The 27,031-nt window shown below is 42.7% G+C and overlaps 1 protein-coding gene across 2 annotated transcripts in view; it reads right to left on the bottom strand.

The window, feature by feature from the left end:
- LOC129830039 (multiple epidermal growth factor-like domains protein 6) overlaps positions 1-27,031 on the bottom strand; it is a 140,423-nt gene that overhangs the window by 48,648 nt on the left and 64,744 nt on the right. The window contains exons 1-7 of one of the 2 annotated variants that reach the window (XM_055892206.1): positions 23,477-23,863; positions 7,654-7,776; positions 4,405-4,530; positions 1,251-1,373; positions 1,006-1,128; positions 541-678; positions 273-395 (exon numbers count right to left, since the gene is read on the bottom strand). In XM_055892206.1, the coding sequence (XP_055748181.1) occupies positions 273-395; positions 541-678; positions 1,006-1,128; positions 1,251-1,373; positions 4,405-4,530; positions 7,654-7,776; positions 23,477-23,645 (925 nt within the window). In that variant the 5' untranslated portion in view covers positions 23,646-23,863. Of the gene's footprint in view, positions 1-272; positions 396-540; positions 679-1,005; positions 1,129-1,250; positions 1,374-4,404; positions 4,531-7,653; positions 7,777-23,476; positions 23,864-27,031 lie in introns of those variants that run through there. The other variant, XM_055892207.1, reaches the window with a different exon arrangement.

The following is a 27,031-nucleotide window of genomic DNA, read 5'->3' on the forward strand; positions in this document are numbered from 1 at the left end:
TACACAGCGAGGTGTCTTCCTGCTTAGAAACATCAACAACGGAACTCAAATCTGCCAAGACTGCGATTATTGGCGCCATCCAATTTGCCCCCTTGTAGTATACATACAGTGTACAGTATATTGGGAAGAGCCAACTATTACAATCTTGACAGATTTAGATTCTGTTGATGTCTTTAAGTAAGCAGTAAGTCATAACACTGTGTAGATAGGTTTTAAATAACATATTTGATCCCATTTTGATCAAGGAAGTTATGTTGCTTAATAGAACGTACCATCACAGCCACACCCATCCGAATTGAGACGGTAGCCAGCCCCGCAGTAGCATTCGTAGCCCCCGGGATAGTTGGTACAGTCCTGCTCGCAGCACGAGCTTCCCACCTCACACTCGTCCAAGTCTGAAACAAACACAGTCGTTGTTGACAAGTCTGTCTATGGAGAGATTTGAGTGGCAATTTTTTCAATAACTTTGAGTTAATGTACAATTCTAAATTATTTGCAGATAAAAATCACTCCATATCGATCAAACTGCTCTTTGCTCACCCACACATGTCCTGAGGTCGTCGTCCAGGTGGTAACCGTGGTGACAGCTGCAGACAGGTCCGAGGGTGGACTGTTGGCACTTTTGGGAACAGCCTCCGTTGGCAGTCTCACAACCATTCACGATCTCCATCTCGATTCCTTAAGAGAAAGAAATATGGCCTCATGCCCAGAATATAGGAGTGTCGTTGCATTGTGAAGTTCTGCTGATCTGCGCAGACATTCGAACTAGCATTAGAGTTGACTGAGAAAGATTGGGAGTTGACTGAGGGTGAATAAGAGTTGACATAGTGAATGTTAGTTGACTGAGAGAGAAAGGGAGTTGACAAAGTGAATAACAGGACTGAGAGTGAATGTGAGTTGACTGAGGGTGAATGGGAGTTGACTGAGTGAATGAGAGTTGACAGCGAGAATGGAAGTTGACTGAGTGAAAATGATAGTTGACAGAGTGAATGGGAGTTGACTTACGATAGCATTTCCTGCCATCGGCACCCAGCTCGTACGCTGGGTTACAGACACAGGTGAAGGAGCCCTGGGTGTTATGGCAACCGTGGGCACAAGCAGCTTGGTCGGTCTCACACTCATCAATGTCTGGGACACACACACACACAACTTTGAACTACTTGCTTTTGAGCATTATCATCATAATCCTCATCACCACCATAACCAATAAAAACATCACCAGACTCATTTAGCAAATGATGGATATTCACCTTCACAGTTTTTGCCATCCTGTGCCAGTGTGTATCCAGGAAGACAGTTGCACTGAGCTCTCCCTCCGTCATTCTTGCAGGTGTGCATACAGCCCCCATTTCTGTCTGCACAGGGGCTTCTTACTGAAATACAGTTACATGGGATGAGTACACACACACAAACATTGAAAGAAACATACACGCACACAAACGCACACACACATTTCATAATATGCACTTGTCAGCCCTTCTCTCTCTGACTAATAGAGATATATGCATAACACACATAAGCAACATACACACACACATTGTGACGGCCCTGAACCGTCTCAGTGCTTCTCCTTCCAATAGGGCGCTTCCCTATTAATTCCCAATTAAATAGCCAGCATCAGCAGCTCATAGTGGGTTGGTGATGAATGAGGATGTGTTCAACCCTCAGTTCCGAAGCTTCTTTACTCAGTTTGTTTTGTTGTATTTAAAAGTGTGCTTTGTAGCCTAGTCGCAGGTTTAACCAGGATCGGATCCACTCATTGCTTCCTTTGGACTACACATCTGTTGTTCTCCGCTAGTTCTTCATGGCCTTTCTCAGCTGGAGATCTGTTGGCGGATTGGATTGTCTGACTGACTGATTGACTAGAACTATTTTGCATACAGTATTTCATTTTAGAGTGATGTATACCGTGATGATTTAAGACTTATTGAGATGTGATATTCTTCATGGTTGTGTGGTAAAATAGTTTATATTTTGATTGTATGATTGAGACTGGGTTTACGCTACACTTTATGAACGAACAAACATTGCGTGACTAAGGTCACTTGAGTTCATTGTATGGGACTTTTCTGAAGGAACCAGAGCTCATTATTTGTTATATTATTATGTGTGTGATCATTTATGTTGGTAATATAACCCACACAAAAGAATAGAGTTGTTTTGAAGTTATTTCCAATGTTTTAAGGGTTTATGAAAAGTGTATGTCCATCCTGACTTTTACATGAGTCCTTTGTATTGGTGTAGACTTGACGGACCAGACGGGACTCATTCCCTCCCAAACCAAAAGGAAAAATCAATATTTTCTCTGGTAGGCACAACCTACCTGGCACCCCTACAAACAATAACCTCAAGTCAAAACCGTTACAACATACACAGACTGACAGAAACACACACACACACACTTCATTTTCTCTTGCTAGCCCTTCTCCCCTGTGGATTTAAGGGAGTAAGTGGGTAATGGGGTTAAATGGGGGTGTGGTTACTTTCTCTGTGCAGAACAGGCCATAATTACTTTCATGTCTGCACCCCCGAGAAGTGAATTTCCAAGGAGCTCCACTTACTAGAAATTATGCACTTTTTAAAACTTTTTAGATGTTTTCTTGGTAGTTAGTTGTTGATGTATGGAAGACGAAGTTAGACAGTGCACATCTAGCTAAGCAAGAAATGGAGAAGGCTTCATATATTGTAAAGGGACAGAAAATCAGAAAAGGTAGGAGATGTCCACATCTGCCCAAAGATAGAATGGATACAGCAGTAAAAATGTTACTTTTTCACAATGCAGGTTTGTTTGAAATCCACCCTAGGTGGATAACTATTTAATGCGTTCCTATATGTCGCTTTTGGATCGGGGTTTGGTAACCATAGCAACAACGGAACTCTGGTAATCCTCCTGAAGATTGCCTTTACCAGTCATTCTGCTGGCAAGACAGACCATTGGTCAGAGGTCGCCAAGGCGATGACGGCCTAGTCGGACTGGTCTCTCTCAGACCTTGGAGTCTGATACAAGACAGGAGGAATTTCAAAGCCTGCCAAAGTGCACAGTAATTTAACATATAGGGTTATTACAGTGTTCACTCCCAAATAGCTGCATTCTCTATATTACATCCTAATACATTTATATAATTGTATCCCCCCTTTAGTGCTAAAATTGGCCTAATGCATGTCTGGTATCAAAACCATTTAAATATAATTTCAATCCTATTGGATCTAAAATAGCATTGACATCTCTAAAAGTGCTTTTTTTCTTTTGATGTGAAAATGTGAAATTCCAAGAATATTAAATACGTCCATATGTCTTGATATATAAAATGTGACATGATATATCTGAGATCTACTTGTCGACCACAATAAGAACCTTCTGAAGGATCTGAGCTGCCAATGGGCCTTGGGTAAGGACTAAGGACTGCCAGGCACGATATCTGAAGCCAACCACTCCAGCACAGCTGTATCCTCTATCTACTATATCTTTAGCAGGAGGAAATCTGGGTGCTATAGTTTGGCCTAGTAGTCATTAACACAAGCTAGTAAGTACAGTATCGATGAACATAATCGGGGCCGTCTCCAGCCTTTAAGTACGTTTCAAATTCATTGCGAGCCATGGCTGTCAAACGCCTTTATGCGGTCATACCAAATGGGCATGGGAAACAACAATGGCCACATGTGCATTTGAGTTTGTTTAAAGTGCTACTTTTATGAGGATACAGTGTTTGTCCACGGTTGTCATGAGCCTTGTTTGAGAAAATAATGTGGAGTTGGTAAGGAAAACACCAGGCTGGAGTTAGTCATGGAATTGCATCAGGTTTATTCGGCCCCACGACAGACAGACAGACAGACAGACAGACAGACAGACAGACAGACACAGACAGACACAGACAGACACAGACAGACACAGACAGACACAGACAGACACAGACAGACACAGACAGACACAGACAGACAGACAGACAGACAGACAGGAAGTGAGCTGTTGAAGCACAGACCACAAAGCCAACACAGTCAACACAGTCCGCACAGTCAACACAGCTAGCATAGCCAGCATTTTGTAATTTCACCTCAGCCCTGATATGGCAAACAAAGACAAAAAAGTTTTTGCTTGCATGGAGATTCAAGGCCAATATGGACTGAGAAATTGTGTGCGCACCCACATCCACTATAATGTTTAGGCACAACAATGCAGTAACATTGATTACATTGGTTTTGACAAAACTAGTGTAATGCGACACTACATCATGGTGGATCATTGCTATCAGTCAGCCACAGAACACATATGTGTGAGCCATGCAACACTTCTAGATAAACGACCATCAACTTGATCTGTGTCTGGACATGACTTTATTATTCATATTGAACATATGGAATATTACACGGACAGACTTTTCTTTATGGCAGTCTAGCGACACTTACATATGCAGTGTTTGCCGTCCTCTGCGAGCTGATAGTTGGGTCTGCAGCGACACTGGTAGTGAGCCGGGGACAGCTGCACACAGTTCTGCTCACAGCTTCCATTGCTGACGGCACAGGATCGGACGGCTGGAGACAAACACACAGAGAGCGACAACAGATCAATAATTAAAGGTGATGTATAGTACACAAATAAAGTTGATTTATTATCATATGAAGAAAAAATACCTGGTTAGATGCTCTCAAAGTCTAATGCAGACAGACACAATTTGACCACTATTGTTTTTAGTTTCCGATTACCTACATTGACACAGGCCCAGAGTTTTTCATGAGAGCAGGATAAACTCCTGGCCCTAACAATGACTAGTAATTTTTATGAACCTTACATGTACAGTAGGTCTGCTTTCTCTGACAGCAGGAGCAAGTGTTCGTCTATATGTTATCTCACAAAGAGCGAGACACCACGAGATCGTTTCAAACATTTGATTTATCATAACCCAAGGTGAACTGTATCTCTTTATGAGAAGTAGCTCCTCCATTTTCATTTGGATGAACTCAGAAAAGGGAGTCCCAGTTTCAAAACCAAAACAAACATGTACCCCGTCTCCACTCCACCCTTGGAACGTGATGATCGCAGACACTGTCCCCTCTGCTCCAATCTGTTTTCCCTCCGATTGCTATGTCGGAAGAAAAGCCCAATAATAACATGGAGAGAAATGCCGGAGATAATTCATTTTTTGCTGCTCCATTAGCGAGCCATCGTGTTGGGCCAAGAAGCGGATGGACAGCAGGGGGTACTTACGTGGCTCATTGCAGTGGACCTTGTACAGAAACAACCCCTGCCGCTAACCTCTAGGCCATTGGAACCTTACGCACAGTATATCTGACAGGAATGGATAGATATAAGCAATATGGTAGTGGTTTAACCAATATTGCTTACACCTAGTCCTGTCAGATCTACTAAAGTACCTAGAGTGGTATAGGGGAAATGGGTTGTTCCTGGACAGGTCTTATGTTTATGGAGGAAAGCCATGAGATTGTCTTCCCCTGACTGGCAACGTGCCCCGGGAAGCCAACATGAGTCAGCGGACAGTGTTGCTTGGGAAGATAGATTGCCCATTTGCTCTCCATTGTTTGTAAATCAATCAACACTCCACATAGCCAATATGTGAGCCAGGTAGGCATATAGCATTGGTCCGGGTTTCACTGATTCTCAAAGAACAATGATAGTTTTCCTAATGATGGATGAGTTGGCTCTTTTGACTGTGCTAAGATCAAATGAGACTGACTGTCTGCAGTTAGCTTCTATAGTACTTGCTCCTGGTTTCAGGAGGAATCACAGGAACAGAGCTCTTAGTGGAGGGAGGCTCCTGAGCACTCTAGTGTGAAGAGGGAGAGAGACATGCTTTCCTGGCTGGGTTGGTTCATCTGGGTATGCTAGGGGACAGTTGAGACTACTTAGGGCTTATAATCTAAAAGGCCAGACATACATGGGTCAACACTTTTTTTCAGGGAAAGGGAGGACTTCATTGAAAGGAAATGAAGCATTATCAAGAGTGAGTCTTTCCTTTAAACTTTTGTGAAGTAGGATCACAATACTCATATTTTTTTCAGTAAGCCATATCACACACAGTTTATTAAGGATGTCTTATGTTTTTCTACTGTTTGGAGCATCGTTGAGTTCATCAGCTGCCTTTCATATAAAGGAGGAAAACGAGGCCTGGTGAAAAACAGTGTGAGAAAGACGAGACGGTTCGGTTGACACATCATGCCATCAGAGGTTTCCGTGCCTTCAAAGCAGCCTGATTAAAATCTAAATAACTCTATTGATTCTGTGCTTCTGGACTGCACACAGATGATGTGCATAAGACTACAGGGAATCTAAAATGAGCGCGTGTGTCGAAGCACATGGTCTGCCTCTTCAATGGTGGAAAGGAAAAGCAATGTGATTGAAAGTCTTTGTAGTTGAGCTGAGAGAACAGCATTTGGGGTGGTCAACCCTGGAGAGCTCTAAGTGGTGCACATTTTGTTCCAGCTCAGCTTTAACAGTAACACACCTGTTTCTACTAAATAGCTGTAAGACCTTGATTAGCTGAACCAGGTATGTTAGTGCCAGGCTGGAACAAAAGCCTGCACACCCAGTAGCTCTCCAGGAAAACGGGTTGGCCACCTGCACTCTAAATCATCACTCTGCAGAATTCTATTCACAAACTGAGGTAGTGTATTTTGGGGCCCATTTCGAATATCTCTATGGTAATTACTCATTGAAAAATAACAGGCACACTAACATTTCATCCAGACCAGCTCTGATCAAAGCCAACTGTGTTTCAACAGGCCTCGGGGCTTCCCACCCACTGGGCACACACTGGTTGAATAAATGTTGTTTCCACGTCATTTCAATGAAATTACATTGAACCAATGTGGAAAAGACGTTGAATTGACGTCTGTGCCCGCTGTGCGGTAATGCTCCCTAATCAATCAGAGAGAGAGGTATCCTGACACACTGTTGTTGTGTGCCATAGCTGTTATTTAAAATAAGCTTTCTGATGCATCACTGGAACTCACAGAGGAAAACAGATGAGATCTAAGCGAGAGAGTGTGTGTGCGCATGCACACATATGTGTGTGAGAGAGAGAGAGAGAGAGAGAGAGAGAGAGAGAGAGAGAGAGAGGAGAGAGAGAGAGAGAGAGAGAGAGAGAGAGAGAGAGAGAGAGAGAGAGAGAGAGAGAGAGAGAGAGAGAGAGAGAGAGAGAGAGAGAGAGAGAGAGAGAGATGAGAGAGAGAGAGAGAGAGAGAGAGAGAGAGAGAGAGAGAGAGAGAGAGGAGAGAGAGAGAGAGAGAGAGGAGGAGAGAGAGAGGAGGAGAGAGAGAGTGAGAGAGAGAGAGAGAGAGAGAGAGGAGAGAGAGAGAGAGAGAGAAAAGGGGGAGACACTGCAATACTATATACGCCCAGACACAAACCTGCTCTGACAGGGCTGCTGGGGAACAGTGGGAAAGCTTGTCTTCTGCCAGCACAACAGACTCTTTGATTCCCCCTTTTGACACAAGCAGAAGGTGGAGACCCCTCTTTCACTGCTTTGATGTGAGTCCCAGCTTCTCCCGTGGCCTAGCTTCCAGACGGTGAGGGCAACAACAGAATACATCCAGTACGTTGGACCAGATCCACCTGATTCATCCCAAACCTGCCTCACCCCCGACCCCTTCACCCCTTTGACCTCAGGTGACCCCTCCACACCCTCCCCTGGATCTTACCGATGCAAGTCCGGCCATCTGTGTGTAGACGGGTGCCCGGGTTGCACTCGCAGTAGTACGAGCCCCTGGTGTTGACACACCGGTGCTGGCAGCCCCCATTATAGACCTGACACTCATCAATATCTGTGGGAGAGAAATGACAAATCAGTGTAATCACTCTTTAATAGTAAAGAACAGTAAATTGTGGTGGAAGAGCTCTGCCTAGGACCAGGGCCGGCATTATGAGCGGGGCTTAGAGGGCCTGGCCTGCCCTATCGTACCTTGTAATATTGATAATTTATTTGACCGCGATGCACACCGACAGAAAGACCTATCAATCTCAGATAAATCTTCCAAGTAAGCAAAACAGCGCCCCTCTGTCTCAGTATGTGTAGCCCGTGGACAGTCGTGGCCCAAAGTTTTGAGAATGACACAAATATTCATTTCCACAAAGTTTGCTGCTTCACTGTCTTTAGATATTTTTGTCAGATGTTACTATGGAATTCTGAAGTATAATTACAAGCATTTCATAAGTGTCAAAGGCTTTTATTGACAATTACATGAAGTTGATGCAAAGTCAATATTTGCAGTGTTGACCCTTCTTTTTCAAGACCTCTGCAATCCATCATGGCATGCTGTCAATTAACTTCTGGGCCACATCCTGACTGATGGTAGCCCATTCTTGCACAATCAATGCTTGGAGTTTGTCAGAATTTGTGGGTTTTTGTTTGTCCACCCGCCTCTTGAGGATTGACCACAAGTTCTCAATGGGATTAAGGTCTGGGGAGTTTCCTGGCCAAAATATCGATGTTTTGTTCCCCGAGCCACTTAGTTATCACTTTTGCCTTATGGCAAGGTGCTCCATCATGCTGGTAAAGGCATTAACCTGTTGAGGACAGAGGGCACTATTTTCACTTTGGGGGAAAATCGTGCCCAATTTAAACGGCCTCGTACTCAATTCTTGCTCGTACAATATGCATATTATTATTACTATTGGATAGAAAACACTCTCTAGTTTCTAAAACCGTTTGAATTATATCTGTGAGTACAACAGAACTGACAGGAAGTGGAAAATCTGAAATCGATGCTCTGTTCTAGGGCCTGCCTATAAATGTGCTTGATATATATTAGTATACATGCACTTCAAACGCCTTCCACTAGATGTCAACAGGCAGTGAGAGAAGAAATGGAGTGTATAACATGATCTGAGGTGGAATAAAAGCTCTTGGCATGACGTGACACCCATTTCCTGTTTCCTGGAACGCGCGAGAAGGGACCTGGTATTGCCTTCTGTAAAGCTGTCGTTATAGACGACTAATATCTCCGGCTTTGATTGTATTTGATAAATGTGACAATATCATCGTAAAGTATGTTTTTTCAATATAGTTTTATTAGATTATTGAAATTTATTCGGGACGTTAGGCGTGTTGCGTTGTGTGCCTTTGTTCAGGAAGGAGAGCTTCGCACTACTTTGCTAGCTTTCCGTGCTAATTGACTGGAGAAGAGGACATTCTAAAACCAAACAACGATTGTTCTGGACAAAGGACCCCTTGTACAACATTCTGATGGAAGATCATCAAAAGTAGGACCCATTTTATGATGCTATTTTATATATCTGTCGAACATGTGAACTAGTAGTTTGCGCCCAGATTTTGGGCACTCTCTCGCTATAACTAAACTGGATGTCGTAATGAAGTTATTTTTAGAATTCTAACACGCCGATTGCATTAAGAACTAGTGTATCTATCCTTTCCTATACAACATGTATTTTCTAGTAACGTTTATGAATAGTTATTTGGTCAGAATAGTTGAGTGTCATAAAAATATCCGCACATTCTGGGAAAAAGATGCTACGTTAGCACAATGTATAACCACTGATTTCAGCTTTAAATATGCACATTTTCGAACAAAACATAAGTGTATGTATAACCTGATGTTATAGGACTGTCATCTGATGAAGGTTTATGAAGGTTAGTGAAAATTCATATCTTTAGCTGGTTTATTCATTATCGCTAACGTGCCTATTGCTATCGCTAACGTGCCTTGATGAATGAATGCGGTAGTGTGGTAGGCTATTGTAGTAAGCTAATATAATGCTATATTGTGTTTTTGCTGTAAAACACTTAAAAATCGGAAATATTGGCTGGATTCACAAGATGTTTGTCTTTAATTTGCTGTACACCATCGATTTTTCAGAAATGTTTTATGACGAGTATTTAGGTATTTCACGTTGGTCTCTATAATTACTCTGGCTGCTTCGGTGCTATTTTTGATGGTAGCGGTGATGGTAGCTGCAATGTAAAACTGATTTATACCTCAAATATGCACATTTTTCGAACAAAACATAGATTTATTGTGTAACATGTTATAGGACTGTCATCTGATGTAGTTGTTTCTTGGTTAGTTTGGTTGGATCTTGGTTAGTTATGTTGGTTTTGTGCATACTACCTGTGCTGTGAAAAATGTCTGTCCTTTTTTTGTATTTGGTGATGAGCTAACATAAATATACGTGGTGTTTTCGCTGTAAACATTTTAAAAATCCGACATGTTGACTGGATTCACAAGATGTGTATCTTTCATTTGCTGTATTGGACTTGTTAATGTGTGAAAGTTAAATATTTCTAAAAAAGAATTTCGCGCTCTGCCTTTTCAGTGGAATGTGGGAGGACTTCCGCTAGCGGAACCCCGGAGCCAGACAGGTTAATCGTCACCAAACTGTTCCTGGATGGTTGGGAGAATTTGCTCTCAAAGGATGTGTTGGTACCATTCTTTGTTCATGGCTGTGTTCTTAGGCAAAATTGTGAGTGAGCCCACTCCCTTGGCTGAGAAGCAACGCCACACATGAATGTTCTCAGGATGCTTTACTGTTGGCATGACACAGGACTGATGGTAGCGCTCACCTTGTCTTCATCCGGACAAGCTTTTTTCCGGATGCCCCAAACAATCGGAAAGGGGATTCATCAGAGAAAATGACTTTACCCCAGACCCCAGCAGTCCAATCCCTGTACCTTTTGCAGAATATCAGTCTGTCCCTGATGTTTTTCCTGGAGAGAAGTGTCTTCTTTGCTGCCCTTTTTGACACCAGGCCATCCTCCAAAAGTCTTCGCCTCACTGTGCGTGCAGATGCACTAACACCTGCCTGCTGCCATTCTTGAGCAAGCTCTGTACTGGTGGTGCCCCGATCCAGCAGCTGAATCAACTTTAGGAGACGGTCCTGGCACTTGCTGGACTTTCTTGGACGCCCTGAGGCCTTCTTCACAACAATTGAACCACTCTCCTTGAAGTTCTTGATGATCTGATAAATGGTTGATTTAGGTGCAATCTTACTGGCAGCAATATGTGAAGCCCTTTCTGTGAAGCCCTTTTTATGCAAAGCAATGATGACGGCACATGTTCCCTTGCAGGTAACCATGGTTGACAGTGGAAGAACAATGATTCCAAGCACCACCCTCCTTTTGAAGCTTCCAGTCTGTTATTCGAACTCAATCAGCATGACAGAGTGATCTCCAGCCTTGTCCTCGTCAACACTCACACCTGTGTAACAAGACATTCACTGACATGATGTCAACTGGTCCTTTTGTGGCAGGGCTGAAACAGTGGAAATGTTTTGGGGGGATTCAGTTCATTTGCATGGAAAAGAGGGACTTGCAATTAGTTGCAATTCATCTGATCACTCTTCATAACATTCTGGAGTATATGCAAATTGCCATCATACAAACTGAGGCAGCAGACTGTGTGAAAATGAATATTTGTGTCATTCTTAAAACATTTGGCCACGACTGTACTGTATCTGATGCTGTCTGGACAAAATTAATATGGCATTAGTTTGAAGGGGGGTCCCTTGTGGCCCAGCAGTTCTAGTTGAAAAACAATGTGTGCAGCACTTGCAGACATCGGAGGTCCCATGAAAAAAAAAGCGCCCCCTATTTAAATCAAATAACCTTCCAACTGATTCGTTCTGGCACCGGTCCTGCCTAAGCACCAGAAGCCCAGCAGGCCACTTATAGAGAAGCCATTAGACACACACAGAGCAATCAGCAAGAAATACAGGCGCATGTCAATCTCACAGGGCCAGGAGGTAACTGGAGACAGATGGACGAAGGCCAGGACGGTTAGCAAAGCAAGTACTGGAGGGCTGGTAAACACACACACACACACACACACACACACACACACACACACACACACACACACACACACACACACACACACACACACACACACACACACACACACACACACACACACACACACACACACACACACACACACACAACCAGCCCTCTAACCACAGAAGTTCCACGACATCTTGACAACCAACCACTACAATGGCAGTGTCTTCCGACGCAACGCTTGTACTTCAAGCGACCTGTCTTGTAGGACGTAGAACTCATATTCAAATTGTAATATTCCAGGACATCAGCCATTTAACAATGAAAACATACTTCCTATTTTTTTTATATGACTCCCCATGAATAAGGCAGAATAATTAGCCAGCTACACTGAACAAAAATATAAACGCAACATGTAAAGCGGTGGTCCCATGTTTCATGAGCTGAAAAAACAGATCGTAGAAATGTTCCATACGCACAAAAAGCGTATCTCTCAAATGTTGTGCACAAATTTGTTAACATCCCTGTTAGTGAGCATTTCTCCTTTGCCAAAATAATCCATCCACCTGACAGGTGTGTCATATCAAGAAGCTGATTAAACAGCATGATCATTACACAGGTGCACCTTGTGCTGGGGACAATAGAAGGCCACTTTAAAATGTGCAGTTTTGTCACACGACACAATGCCACAGATGTATCAAGTTATGAGGGAGCAAGTAGCATGCTGACGGTAGGAATTCTCACCAGCAGTTGTTGCCAGAGAATTTAATGTTAATTCTCTACCATAAGCTGCCTCCAACATCATTTTAAAGAATTTTGTAGTATGTCCAACCGGCCTCAGAACCGTAGACCACGTGTATGGCGTCATGTATGCTGATGTCAACGTTGTAAACAGAGTGCCCCATGGTGGCGTTGGGATTATCGTATGGGCAGGCATAAACTACAGACAACAAACACAATTGCATTTTATCAATGGCAATTTGAATGCACAGAGATTCCGTGACGAGATCCTGAGGCCCATTGTCATGCCATTCATACACACCGCCATCACCTCATGTTTCAGCATGATAATGCACAGCCCCATGTCGCATGGATCTGTACACAATTCCTGGAAGCTGAAAATATCCCAGTTCTTCCATGGCCTGCATACTCACCCGACATGTCACCGATTGAGTTTGGGATGCTCTGGCTCGATGTGTAAAACAGCTTGTTCCCGCCAATATCAAGCAACTTCACACAGTCATTGAAGAGGAGTGGGACAACATTCCACAGACCACAATCAACAGCCTAATCGACTCTATGCGAAGAAGATGTGTAGCGTTGCATGAGGCAAATTGGTGGTCACGCCCTAACCTTTTTTTTAAGGTATCTGTGACCAACAGATGCATAACTTTATCCCCAGTCATGTGAAATCTATAGATTAGGGCCTAATCAATTTATTTCAATTGACTGATTTGCTTATATGACCTGTATCTCAGTAAATCTTTGAAATTGTTGCATGTTGCGTTTAAACTAAATGATTAAACACTTTGTGCTTCACAAGCCAGAGGTCAATGATTCCCTTACAAAAAAATATTGCGGTTTTGAAACTGCAGTTAAAGTGCAGTAACTGCAGTCGATTGTGGTATTTTGGACGCTGTAATTGCAGAATATCTGCAGTTATACTGCACTCTAACTACAGTTACACTGCAAAATTACTGCAGTAAGAAAATTGTTATTTTGGATGCAGTATTTGTAGCATACTGTGGTTATAATTCACTCTAACTGAAGACTGCAAACTTTTTTCATAAGGGTTCTCTGTGCCTCTATTAAAACTTTATCCAGAGGCTCCTATGACATTAAGTGCCCTTCAGGGGCCCGTTTGAAGACATTCTCTTCTGGATATCACCGCTTCAAAGAACACTACCATGGGGAAAATACATACTCAGCACAAACCTGCAGCTATCAAAAACGTAATAGTTTCCTGCACAGTAGATTTAGCTCTATAAGCTACACATTTGTTCTTCTAAGGAGCCACATCCATACAATGCACAAGATACATATTGCAGAAAAAAGCAGTCATAACAAATACAGTATGACACTATGAAGAGAGTTGCTGACTCCATCAAAGCAATGAAGTGACATTTTCTTAATAAGACGAGAGCTTATTCTCCATTCAAGATTTATGGAGAACAAACATGGTTTCCTTAGTTTCTTTGAAATACATCCATCGTTCCACAATGTCAAGTCCAGTAGCATTCCACGACACGCTTTACTGTTATCATTTCAATGCACTGTGGTCACACGGCTCGCCTTTCAAGCCTATGAGAAACCATCTGTGACGCAGACATCCCCTACTTCCAACTTCAACAAAACCAGAGACCACCAAAACAAGACAAATGGCAGAATGAGCCATTCTGAGCCATTCAGAATGAGCCATTCACAAGACATTGGGCCAATTGGAACAGCACGTGGGAGGTATTTGGCTTTTGAAACAAGACCATTGGATGTCCTCTGATGTCCTCTGTCTTCTAGTCTGGAGCTATATTAGGGTCCACTTGGGGGCAAGGCCTGAAAGAGCCTTCAGAGGACGTTACTAAAGCCGGAAGGAAAGGTCTGGAGGCCCAGGAGTGGAGAATATCCCCAGTTGCCATTAAAACTGGGCAGTGTGATAAGCAGTAAATGCCTTAAGTGATCAGCCAAATTATGTTTACTGGATTTATCTTGGTACCATAAGGGATTTGGAGTTACAGCAAAGTTCAATCTATGTATCAATCTATATGGAACAAAAATATAAACGCAACATGGTACAATTTCAACGATTTTACTGAGTTACAGTTCATATAAGGAAATCAATCAATTGAAATACATTAATTAAGCCCTAATCTATGGATTTCAGATAACTGGGCAGGGGCGCAGCCATGGGTGGGCCTGTTAGGGCGTAAGTCCACCCACTTGGGAGCCAGGTCTATCCACTGGGGAGCCAGGCCCAGCCAATCAGAATAATGTTTTCCCAAGAAAAGGGCTTTATTACAGTAATAAATATTCCTCAGTTTCATCAGTTGTCCGGGTGGTTGGTCTCAGACGATCCCACAGGTGAAGAAGCCGGATGTGAAGGTCCTGGGCTGGTGTGGTTACACGTGGTCTGCGGTTGTGAGGACGGTTGGAAGTACTGCTAAATTCTCTAAAACAATGTTGGACGTGGCTTATGGTAGAGAAATTAACATTCTATTCTCTGCAGTCAGCATGCCAATTGCACGCTCTCTCAAAACGTGCGACATCCGATGCATTGTGTTGTGTGACGAAACTGCACATTTTAGAGGTGGCATTTTATTGTCATCAGCACATGGTGCACTTGTGTAAGGATCATGCTGTTTTATCAGCTTAAAACTTCTTGTCAATATGGGGGCGCTGTTTTCACTTTGTAAAAATTCGTTCCCAAATTAAACTGCCTCGTACTCAATTCTTGCTCGTACAATATGTATATTATTATTACCATTGGATAGAAAACACAGTTTCTAAAACCGTTTGAATTATATCTGTGAGTAAAACAGAACTCAAGTTGCAGCAAACTTCCTGTCAGGAAGTGAGAAATCTGAAATTGGGCACTCTGTTCCAGGGTCAGTTTATTAATTTGCATGTATTCTATGGGTCGACATGCACTGCATACGATTTCCCCTAGATGTCAGTAAGCAGTGAGAATTGGAATGGGGTTGCTAGATAGATCTGAGGCCGTATAAAGGCTCTTGGAACGGAGGGTGCAGCCTTTTCAACGTTCGTCATGACGCGAGACAGACCTCAGGATGGCATTCTGAAAAGCTCTCGTTAAAGGCGTTAGATATATCCGGTTCTGATTTTATTCGATATAGGTGTTAAAAACATCATAATGTAGTTATTTTAAACCGAGTTATATCAGTTTATATCAGTATATTGCGATTTTCGGATTTTTCTTTGTGCTGCGTTATATCGTGTATTGTTTTCGTGTACGATGATGTTTCTCCTTTGCCAAGATAATCCATCCACCTGACAGGTGTGGCATATCATTAACCTCTAACGAGTCACAACCCCGGATCCGGGAGCCCCCATCAAAAAAGCTGACTAGCATAGCCTAGCCTAAAGCGACAGGGATATCATATAATAAAATGTTCATGAAATCACAAATCCAAGACACCAAATGAAAGATAAACATCTTGTGAATCCAGCCAATATTTCCGATTCTTTAAGTGTTTTACAGCGAAAACACAATATAGCATTATATTAGCTTACTACAATAGCCAACCACACAACAGCATTGATTCAAGCCAACAATAGCGATAACGAATAAACCAGCAAAAGATATTAATTTTTTCACTAACCTTTTTTCACTAATTTTTTCACTAACTTCTTCAGATGACAGTCCTATAACATCATATTACACAATACATATAGAGTTTGTTCGAAAATGTGCATATTTAGCGGCACATTAACAGCATAAATAGTTCTTACTATTTGATGAGCTTCCATCAGAATCTTGTGCAAGTTGTCCAGGAGATAAATAACTATGTCTTACCCCTGAGGTCCACCGTACTTAGATGGCCAGCAGCCTTTGTGTTGATGGGGCGTCTGAGCTGATATACAGTAGGCACTACTAATTTATCTCTCACTGCGTTGGCAACCCTATTTACATTATGCCAGCAAGATATCTGGGTTGTCAATCATTGTCTTAAGGAGGTAGGCACTTTGATATGCTACTTGTTTTTCTCCCCCAATCGACAAAGGCATGAGTTCCTTTTTACCAAACAAAACAATTGAGAAAGACGAAAAAATAAGGGACGGGAGGGTAACAGCATTAACTTTTCTTCACATTACAACGGAACTAAATCTGGTCTAAGCGTCAGTTCCATAACCTTATATCCTCTAGATAATTACAGGGTGAAACATGAAGATGAATCTAATAAGAAACGTGGCTGTTCACGGGTCATGAATGTTAAGACTCCACAACAAAGTGGTCAGTACACATTTCAATTTGAGAGATGATAGCTGTTTCCACATGTAATCAATCATATGGCTTAGAGTAATTTTATTAAGCTGCTAGCATAAGCAAGACGTGACAGGTTTTCATAAGACGAAGCCAACAGGCAGATCAAATCCAAAGCCACATCAACACTGCTGGAAAATGGGGATTCATGAAACATGCCACGCAGACTTTACACACTCGCGCTCACACAAGTTGGCTCACAGGCACACACGCTCAGACATCACAATTGTTAATAAAGCAGGAAAAAAAGGAACAACAGCCATTTCCATAACATTCTGTTTATCTGTGCCTGTGCAGAACATACACTGAGTGCATAAAACATTAGGAACACCTGCTCTTTCCACGACAAACACTGATGAGGTGAACCCAGGTGAAAGCTATGATCCCTTATTGATGTCATCTGTTAAATCCACTTCAGTCAGTGTTGATGAAGGTGAGGAGACAGGTTAAAGAATGATTTTTAAGCCTTGAGACACCTGAGACATGCATTGTGTATGTGTGCCATTCAGAGTTTTGAGTGTGTCAAGAACTGCAATGCTGCTGGGCTTTTCAGGCTCAACAGTTGCCCGTGTGTATCAAGAATGGTACACCACCCAAAGAACATCCAGCCAACTTGACACAACTGTGGGAAGCATTTGACACCTTGTAGAGTCCATGCCCTGACGAATTGAGGCTGTTCTGAGGGAAAAAGTGCGTGCGAATCAATATTAGGAAGGTATTCCTGAGGTTTTCTACATTCAGTGTATACTAGCCTCCGATTTCAGTGAATTAAAGGACATACTATACTGCATACAGTACAAACTGTACATTCGGAAAGTATTCAGACCCCTTGACTTTTTCCACATTTTGTTACATTACAGCCTTATTCTAAAGTGGATGAAATTGTTTTTTTCCCTTATCAATCTACACACAATACCCCATATTGACAGAGAAATAAACGTTTTTTTAGATATTTATTTTAGAAACAAAAATATCACATTTACAAAAGAATTCAGACCCTTTCCTCAGTAATTTGTTGAAGCACCTTTGGCAGCGATTACAGGCTCGAGTCTTCTCGGGTATCATGCTACAAGCTTGGCACCCCTGTATTTGGGGAGTTTCTCCCATTCTTCTCTGCAGATCCTCTCAAGCTCTGTTGGTTGGATGGGGAGAGTTGCTGCACAGCTATTTACAGGTCTCTCCAGAGATGTTTGATTTGGTTCAAGTCCGGGCTCTGGCTGGGCCACTCAAGGACATTCAGAGACTTGCCCCGAAACCACTCCTACATTGTCTTGGCTGTGTGCTTAGGGTTGTTGTCCTGTTGGAAGGTGAACCTTCTCCCCAGTCTGAGGTCCTGAGCGCACTGGAGCAGGTTTTCATCAAGGATTTCTCTGTACTTTGCTCCGTTCATCTTTCCCTCAGTCCTGACTAGTCTCTGAAAAACATCCCCACAGCATGATGTTGCCACCACCATGCTTCACTGTAGGGATGGTGCCACGTTTCCTCCAGACGTGACACTTGGCATTCAGGCCAAAGAGTACAATCTTGGTTTCATCAGACCAGAGAATCTTGTTTCTTATGGTCTGAGAGTCTTTAGGTGTCTTTTGGCAAACTCCAAGGGGACTGTCGTGTGCTTTTTACTGAGGAGTGTCTTCCATCTGGCCTCTGTAACATAAAGGTCAGATTGGTGTAGTGCTGCAGAGATGGTTGTTCTTCTGGAAGGTTCTCCCATCTCCACAGAGGAACTCTGGAGCTCTGTCAAGAGTGACCATCGGGTTCTTGGTCACCTCCCTGACCACGGCCCTTGTCCCCCGATTGCTCAGTTTGGCCGGGCGGCCAGCTCTAGGAAGCGTCTTGGTGGTTCCAAACTTCTTGCATTTAAGAATGAAGGAGGCCACTGTGTTCTTGGTGACCTTCAATGCTGCATAAATGTTTGGGTACCCCTCCCCAGATCTGTGCCTCGACACAATCCTGTCTCTGAGCTCTACGGGCAATTCCTTCGACCTCATGGCTTTGTTTTTGCCCGTGACATGCACTGTCAACTGTGGGACCTTATATAGACAGGTGTGTGCCTTTCCAAATAATGTCCAGTCAATTGAATTTACCACAGGTGGACTCTATTCAAATTGTAAAAACATCTCAAGGATGATCAATGGAAACAGGATGCACCTGAGCTCAATTTCGAGTCTCATGGCAAAAGGTCTGAATACTTATGTAAATAAGTTATTTCTGTTTTTTTATTTTTAATACATTTGCAAACATTTTTAAAACCTGTTTTTGCTCTGTCGTTATGGGGTATTGTGTGTAGATTGATGAGGAAAAGTATTTTTTGATCCATTTTAGAATAAGGCTGTAACGTAACAAATATGGAAAAAGTCAAGGGGTCTGAATACTTTCCGAATGCACTGTATTCTAGGGTAAACTGGGGTTGGTTGTCACAGTGGTGTTTCCTGCACAGTAGATTTAGAGCATGGAGGCACATTTGTGGCCTGCTGGAGGTCATTTTGCAGGGCTCTGGCAGTGCTCCTCCTTGCACAAAGGCAGTCCTGCTGCTGGGTTGTAGCGGTCCTGCTGCTGGGTTGTTTCCCTCCTACGGCCTCCTCCACGTTTCCTGATGTACTGGCCTGTCTCCTGGTAGCGCCTCCATGCTCTGGACACTACGCTGACAGACACAGCAAACCTTCTTGCCACAGCTCGTATAGATGTGCCATCCTGGATCAGCTGCACTACCTGAGCCACTTGTGTGGGTTGTAGACTCCGTCTCATGCTACCACTACAGTGAAAGCACCGCCAGCATTCAAAAGTGACCAAAACATCAGCCAGGAAGCATAGGAACTGAGAAGTGGTCTGTGGTCACCACCTGCAGAACCACTCCTTTATTTGGGGTGTCTTGCTAATTGCCTATAATTTCCACCTTTTGTCTATTCCATTTGCACAACAGCATGTGAAATGTATTGTCAATCAGTGTTGCTTCCTAAGTGGACAGTTTGATTTCACAGAAGTGTGATTGACTTGGAGTTACATTGTGTTGTTTAAGTGTTCCCTTTATTTTTTTGAGCAGTGTATATTGCAGAAAAAAGCAGTCATAACAAATACAGTATGTCACTATGAAGAGAGTTGCTGACTCCATCAAAGCAATGAAGTGACATTTTCTTAATAAGACGAGAGCTTATTCTCCATTCAAGATTTATGGAGAACAAACATGGTTTCCTTAGTTTCTTTGAAATCAAGTCACTGACGTCTCACCAACAGCCATGAAATTCACACTGACTAGCACAACACAACTCAGTTGTAATGTCCTAAACAGCTGCCCTGGGGTCTCTCCCACACTCACAGCCAGCATCAACATGTTTGGAACTGGAACCACGACCAGAGATGGAACACACATGGCTCAGATCAAGTTCTCAGTTTGGCAACCTGTGGGGGTTACAAGACTGTGGTCCGCTGCGGTCCAATATCACAACATTTTTCAGGATTAGAGGTATGGAGTGCAGCCGAACCTTGGTTTTGGGAAGTAGCATTGGCGTGTGCGTGATTGCGTGCGTGTGTGTGCACACATGAATGTGTGTGCATGTGTGAGTGAGTTCTTGTGTGTGTCCATGCATGGTTGTGTGTGGTGCCAGGATCTCCCTGTGCTTGCCATACTCTTACTGGACAATGATAAGACGCATTCAAAAAGCAACTGAACTCCAACTGTCATAAATCAGGAGGATCACAGGAATTCACCAAGTCAAAGAAACAACAAAGAAACTGCTGCATCTGCAGATTGAATATGCCAGGTAGTCTATAACTCTAATATCTAGTCGAAGGGTGTTTTCACACTTAGTCCCTTTCAGCCAATTTTTGTGATTTGCTTAATTTTGGGGGCAGTGTGAACACTCCAAAGGAACTCAGACCCCTCAAAGAGCCCCCAAAGAGAACCGAACTGAACTGAGATCATCTCGAGAGGTGGTCAAGTTCCCTTTTTTAGGGCAATGTGAAAACAAAGCTCCCCAGATTCGCTTGTCATTATTCCTACACCACACGCCTGACTACTGCAACACCAGTTCCCCTGCCATAAACCCTCACATTGGTGCCACAAAAGAGAGAAGATGATGAGAAGATGATGATGTGCATCATTTTAGTTCAAGGTGACTTGTTTGTGATAATGTGATCTATAGGCTAAGAGAGCTTCATAAGCTGTTTATTTAATTGTGGGGTTTGAATAGTGTGAGAAGACAACATATTTGATGAGAACATATGGTACAAAATCAATTCTAGCTCTCAAAGTGCCTGTAGCCTACATTGGTGTACAATTTTCAATTACAGCATTATTTAATCCTCAGTAATTCTTCTGCTAACAATTATATTTACATGTTATATCGTCTTCAAATTACAATTATTATGTCTCATGAAGAAAGTGGAAAGTTTTAAGTTCCTCGGCGTACACATCACGGACAAACTGAAATGGTACACCCACACAGACAGCGTGGTGAGAAGGAGCAACAGCGCCTCTTCAACCTCAGAAGGCTGGCTTGTCACCAAAGACTCACAAACTTTACAGATGCACAATCGAGAGCATCTGGTCGGGCTGTATCACCGCCTGGTACAGCAACTGCTCCGCCCACAACCATAAGGCTGTCCAGAGGGTAGTGAGGTCTGCACAACGCATCACCGGGGGCAAACTACCTGCTCTCCAGGACACCTACACCACCTGATGTCACAGGAAGGCAAAAAAATCATCAAGGACAACAACCACCCAGCCACTGCCTGTTCACCCTGCTATCATCCAGAAGGCAAGGTCAGTACAGGTGCATCAAAGCTGGGACCGAGAGACTGAATAACAGCTTCTATCTCAAGGCCATCAGACTGTTAAACAGCCATCACTAACATTGAGTGGCTGCTGCCAACATACTGACTCAATCTCTAGCCACTTTAATAATAAAAAATTGGATGTAATAAATGTATCACTAGTCACTTTAACTTCTCTAGGGTAGGGGGCAGCATTTTCACGTTTGGATGAAAAGCATACCCAAATTAAACTGCCAGCTATTCATCCGCAGAAAATAAGATATGCATATTATTAGTAGATTTGGATAGAAAACACTCTGAAGTTTATAAAACTGTTTGAATCATGTCTGTGAGTATAACAGAAGTTATTTAGCAGGCGAAACCCCGAGGACAAACCATTCAGATTTTAATTTTTTTGAGGTCACTCTCTTTTCAATGAGTTTTCATTGGGAAACCAGAAACCGAAGCGACTTGCTTGTTCCTACGGCTTCCACTGGATCTCAACAGTCTAGAGAAATTGGTTGAGGTTATTCCTTTGTGTAATGAAGAAATACGGCCATCTTGAAGTCGAGTCACTCTAGGTGTCCTGTGAGATAGAAGCGCATGACCAGAAGGCATGCTACGGTTGGTTTTAATCCTGTATTGAACACAGATCATCCCGTCTTCAATTTTATGGATTATTAACGTTAAAAAATACCTAAAGTTGTATTACAAAAGTTTACAGGTAACCTTTGAGATATTTTGTCGTCACGTTTGAGAAAGTTGGAACCTGTGTTTTTCAGGATCAAACGCGCCAAATAAATCGACATTTTGGATATATATCGATGGAATTAATCAAACAAAAGGACCATTTGTGATGTTTATGGGACATATTGGAGTGCCAACAACAGAAGCTCGTCAAAGGTAAGGCATGAATTATATTTTTATTTCTGCGTTTTGTGTCGTGCCTGCAGGGTTGGAATATGCTTATTTCTCTTGGTTTACAATGGTGCTATCCTCAGAAAATAGCATCGTATGCTTTCGCCGAAAAGCCTATTTGAATTCTGACATGTTGGCTGGATTCAAAACTAGTGTAGCTTTAATTTGGTATCTTTCATGTGTGATTAAATGGAAGTTTCGTTTTATAGTAATTTTCATAGTAATTATTTTGAATATGGCGCTCTGCATTTTCTCAGGCTTTTTGCCAAGTGAGACAGTAGCGTCCCGCCTAAATTCAGATTTTTGGATATAAATATATACTTTACCGAACAAAACATACATGTATTGTGTAACATGAAGTCCTATGAGTGTCATCTGATGAAGATCATCAAAGGTTAGTGATTAATTTGATCTCTATTTCTGCTTTTTGTTACTGCTCTCTTTGGCTGGAAAAATGGCCACGGCTTTTAGGGAGCGATGGGTAATGATGCTTCGAGGGTGGCTATTGTTGATGTGTGCAGAGGGTCCCTGGTTCGAGCCCAGGTAGGGGCGAGGAGAGGGACGGAAGCTACAGCCAACACTGATCATTTAGTGACATGTCAGATGTCAACACACACAGACGCCATGATTCAGAATTATAATCTCTCAGACTAGGGGTTCTCTTGCATTCCAGAAGATGTAAGTGACATTGTCTATCGTCATACAGTACAGCCAGGACGGGTATACTATGTCAGGGAAGGGCAACTTTGTAGGCTTAAGCCACAATTATTATATATATTTTTTCCAGTCTTAAGGTTGAGAGTTCAAATCAAATAGCAGTGTTTTCCCCTCCCCATGGCAAAATGAGTAGAATTGCATGAATACAAAATACCCAACAAAATGTATTCGCTTAGGGTTCCCAAAAGACTATGGCCGTCTCTGACTGCATCTGTGGGTATGTATGTGAGTACGCAGACCCTCAAGCCACTGCTGCCCCTCATGATGACTTAAAAAATGTTATGGCCCCCACCCCCATCAAAGTCGCTACTATGGTAGAGCACTATGCACACAGCACATACTTCTCACTCACCTGCACCATGCATGTGTCCCGTGTTGTAGCCACTGTATCCATAAAAACAGGTGAAGCAGTTCCTGCGTTGGTAGCGGTATCTGCCAAGCCTGTTATTAGCTCCCCAACTAGGGCTTAACTGACTCCAAAAGCCCACTAGAACCACCATAAACCATCCTATGGAAGCCATGGTCTAAACAGCCCTGAAAGTAAGAGATAAGTATCTACAAAGAACTAAGATAACTACGATGTGTAGAGAGATAGAGCTTGTACCATGCTGTCGATAGCATCTTTTCCAAAGGAGGTATGATCACCGCACCAGTTGAGTCATTTTCTTTGGTATTTCAGGCAGCATTCCCCCTTTTCTCTTTCTCCCTCCCTCTAACTCTCTCTCTCTCAGCTTTGACAAACATGTTGTATGTGATTCTCTTTTTCTTGGGAGCTCCTCCCTCTCTCCCTCTCTCCGAAGACAGGTCCACTCTCCTGCTCCTTTGTTCCTCCCTCCTTCTTCTCTCCTCCCTGCCTCCTCAGGTACAGTGACAGAGACACAGTTGTACAGAGGAGCTCTAACAACTGGACCGCACAGGAACATTCACTGAGATGACATCACACCAGAAAAGCCAAGCACTGTCACACCTTTCCCTCTTTCCTGTAACTCCTAATGCCATAGAGAAACTTATTGTAAATCCCACTGATTTCATGGCAACAAAAATGGGAGAGCTTGAGTAGGCCTGCGGCTACTCTACATGTAACTGGGATTTTGACAGCTAGCTGGCTCGTCACAGGTGACCGTAAGATGAAAATGCAATAAAAGATGGAGGAAAATATGTAAATATTACAGCAGAGGTCAACATATTATCTTCATGAAAAGGGATCACCATGGAGGTATTAACCTGCCAATAAAGGATAGAGGGAGGGGGGGGGGGAGCGTAGGAGGGAGATAGAAAGAGACAAGAGACTGCTATTTTGGTTTTACAGCTTGTCCAGCAAGCAGAATTGATGACATGTGAATGGAAGTGATTACTGAAGAGAGAGCAGAAAGGAAGTCAACAGTAACAGCATGCCCACCTCATCTCACTACCCATTGGGGATAAGACAGAAAACCATTATCACACTGTTACTTTTAAATTCTCAAACATTGGGCCTGGGGCTCTGTTTATCCCCGTTCACAACCATCCCCACACAAATAACACAATAAGGTAATAATCTTTCCAGGGTGATGAACGACACAGTCCAAAAGAGTTCCCAAGATGTTGAATTAAACCACAATAAAAGTCTCTCTCCCTATCCTTGGCCACCTGCCGCCTTATATGTCACAACTTTATCCAAAGTATTGCACAGAACTCACCAGACAGAGGTCAACGCCCCTAGAGTGAATTGAAGTGACATAACAAAAAAATTAAAATACAAATCCTCAGTTTAAGCTAGAGATATCAGGTTTTGCATTGGATGTGTCTCAGTCCACTGCATCTGCCAGTGTTATGGAAAGGGGAGATTCTCACGAACACCATGGTGTTCTCTGTTTAGCTCTACGACCATCTGAAGTCGGTACCGTCGACGTGCCAACTTCTGTCTGTAGCGTCTGAACCGTTTGGGTTAAAGCTAATGTCACCCCACTGTGGAAAGGGGAGATTCAATCATACTGGGAACTTGACAAAACCTCCAGTCGACCATTTCGTGACGTCCCAGGATGTCCTAACAACTCATTATTGTTTGCAGGTAACTATTGCAGATTATATGTTTACAATTATGGCCTACAGATTCATTCAGGTCTTTTTTTATCTCTGTGTGCGTGGGTGCGTGCGTGCGTGTGCGTGTGTGTGTGTGTGCATGTGTACATTTCAATGTGTGCTTGTGAGTGTCTCTATGTATGAGTATTCCTGTATGATGTGCATGAGTTCATTTGTGTCATAATTGGCAGTGGGTGGTGGTATGTCATCAAATTGAGGGAAGCAGTACATAAAAACATTGATTATTAAGCTTACAGTTCAACATTTACTGGCAAGTTATTACATTTACCAGGTTTATTACATACAAAAATTGAAAAGTTATTACAAATAGAAATATTCGTACATTTTCCGGTGTTATTACATTTATCGTTGTTGCAGGCCTTTAAAGGTGAACGAGAGAAAGAGAGCAGAACAGAGGGAGGATTTGGGGGGAGTAATATGCGAAGAGACAGAGCTAAGGGAATCAACTCCTCGCTTCTGTCACCAGGACTGTCAGGAATACAAGGAGAGAAAGGTGACCTGTTGGATATAGTCTAGCGTCCATCCATGCTACTAGCATACTGATGGACTGCGCATCAATGGTACTGATACAAGGGCTCCAGGCTAGAAAAGGCATGATTACTTACTGCTAATGGACCTGTAATGCCTTCCCAGTGTATTAAAGTCTTCAGAGTAACCCTTACATTGCACTCTGTGAGAGAGCACCGACTCTGGTCATTAATGGGCCATCTGAAGAGCCCATATTGCGACTGTCGGTCGCTTAGTTTCAGTCTCCCATGTAGTAAAAGTAGCAACAGGGGGAACCAAGCGCCACAGAAGGGAGCTTCCAAAGCACTAACCACTGGAACATTCTCATAAGAACACACACAAAGAACACATCTATTACAAGACATTCATCTGACCAAAAAACTATAGTAGTGTCCCTGAAGGACATTACGTTTGTCGAGTACAAGACACTACACTACCTACACTACACTAACTCAACACGGACACTTCCTGACATAAATCAAGACGTCAATGGCATTTTGGACATGAAAGGAATTGTGTGAATTGCGAGGGCTATTTTTTGATGTAATCAATCATCGACTGCTGTGCTTGGATGGGAGCAGCGAGAGAAGGGCCAACTTCAGCTGAGTGAGGGAAATTATAGGTAATAGCGTGCTCAAGTGATGTGCCAGGCAAGCCTTATGTGAGCTCATCTATAGAATAACAAATCCTGAAGTACACGGCTGCATGTACAGTAGGAGACTTATAGAAGAACATTGGAACTAAAAGGCAATTTTACAGGCTGTTCATTACCGGGAAATCACTAACTTTTAGGATGCGGACTATGTCCCAGAGAGCAGACAAATCTGGGCCAGTTAAGGCAATTAACAGACAGTTCATTGTCGTCCGAGTGCGGCCAAGTGGGATTGAAAAGTTCACACATTTGTTGAAGATGGCAGTTTTCAGGAGTGTGTTTGATTTGAAAAGAAGTGTGTCCTGGATGAAGGCAGATGACATCTTCAACCTCATAAGGATCCGCCCCTTTTTTTAAATTTTCACCTAAAATGACATACCCAACTCTAACTGCCTGTAGCTCAGGCATTGAAGCAAGTATATGCAAATTGTTGATACCATTTGAGGAAACACTTTGAAGTTTGTGGAAATGTGAAATGAATGTATGAGAATATAACACATTCAATCTGGTAAAAGAAAATTGCTAAAATTGTATTTTTTTTGTGCCATCGTCTTTGAAATGCAAGAGAAAGGCCATAATGTATTATTCAGCCCGTTGTAATTTAGATTTTGGGCACTAGATGGCAGCAGTGGATGCTCAAAGTTTTAGACTGAGCCAATGAACCAT

This window comes from Salvelinus fontinalis, chromosome 31 (assembly GCF_029448725.1).
Source record: "Salvelinus fontinalis isolate EN_2023a chromosome 31, ASM2944872v1, whole genome shotgun sequence".
Taxonomy (NCBI): domain Eukaryota; kingdom Metazoa; phylum Chordata; class Actinopteri; order Salmoniformes; family Salmonidae; genus Salvelinus; species Salvelinus fontinalis.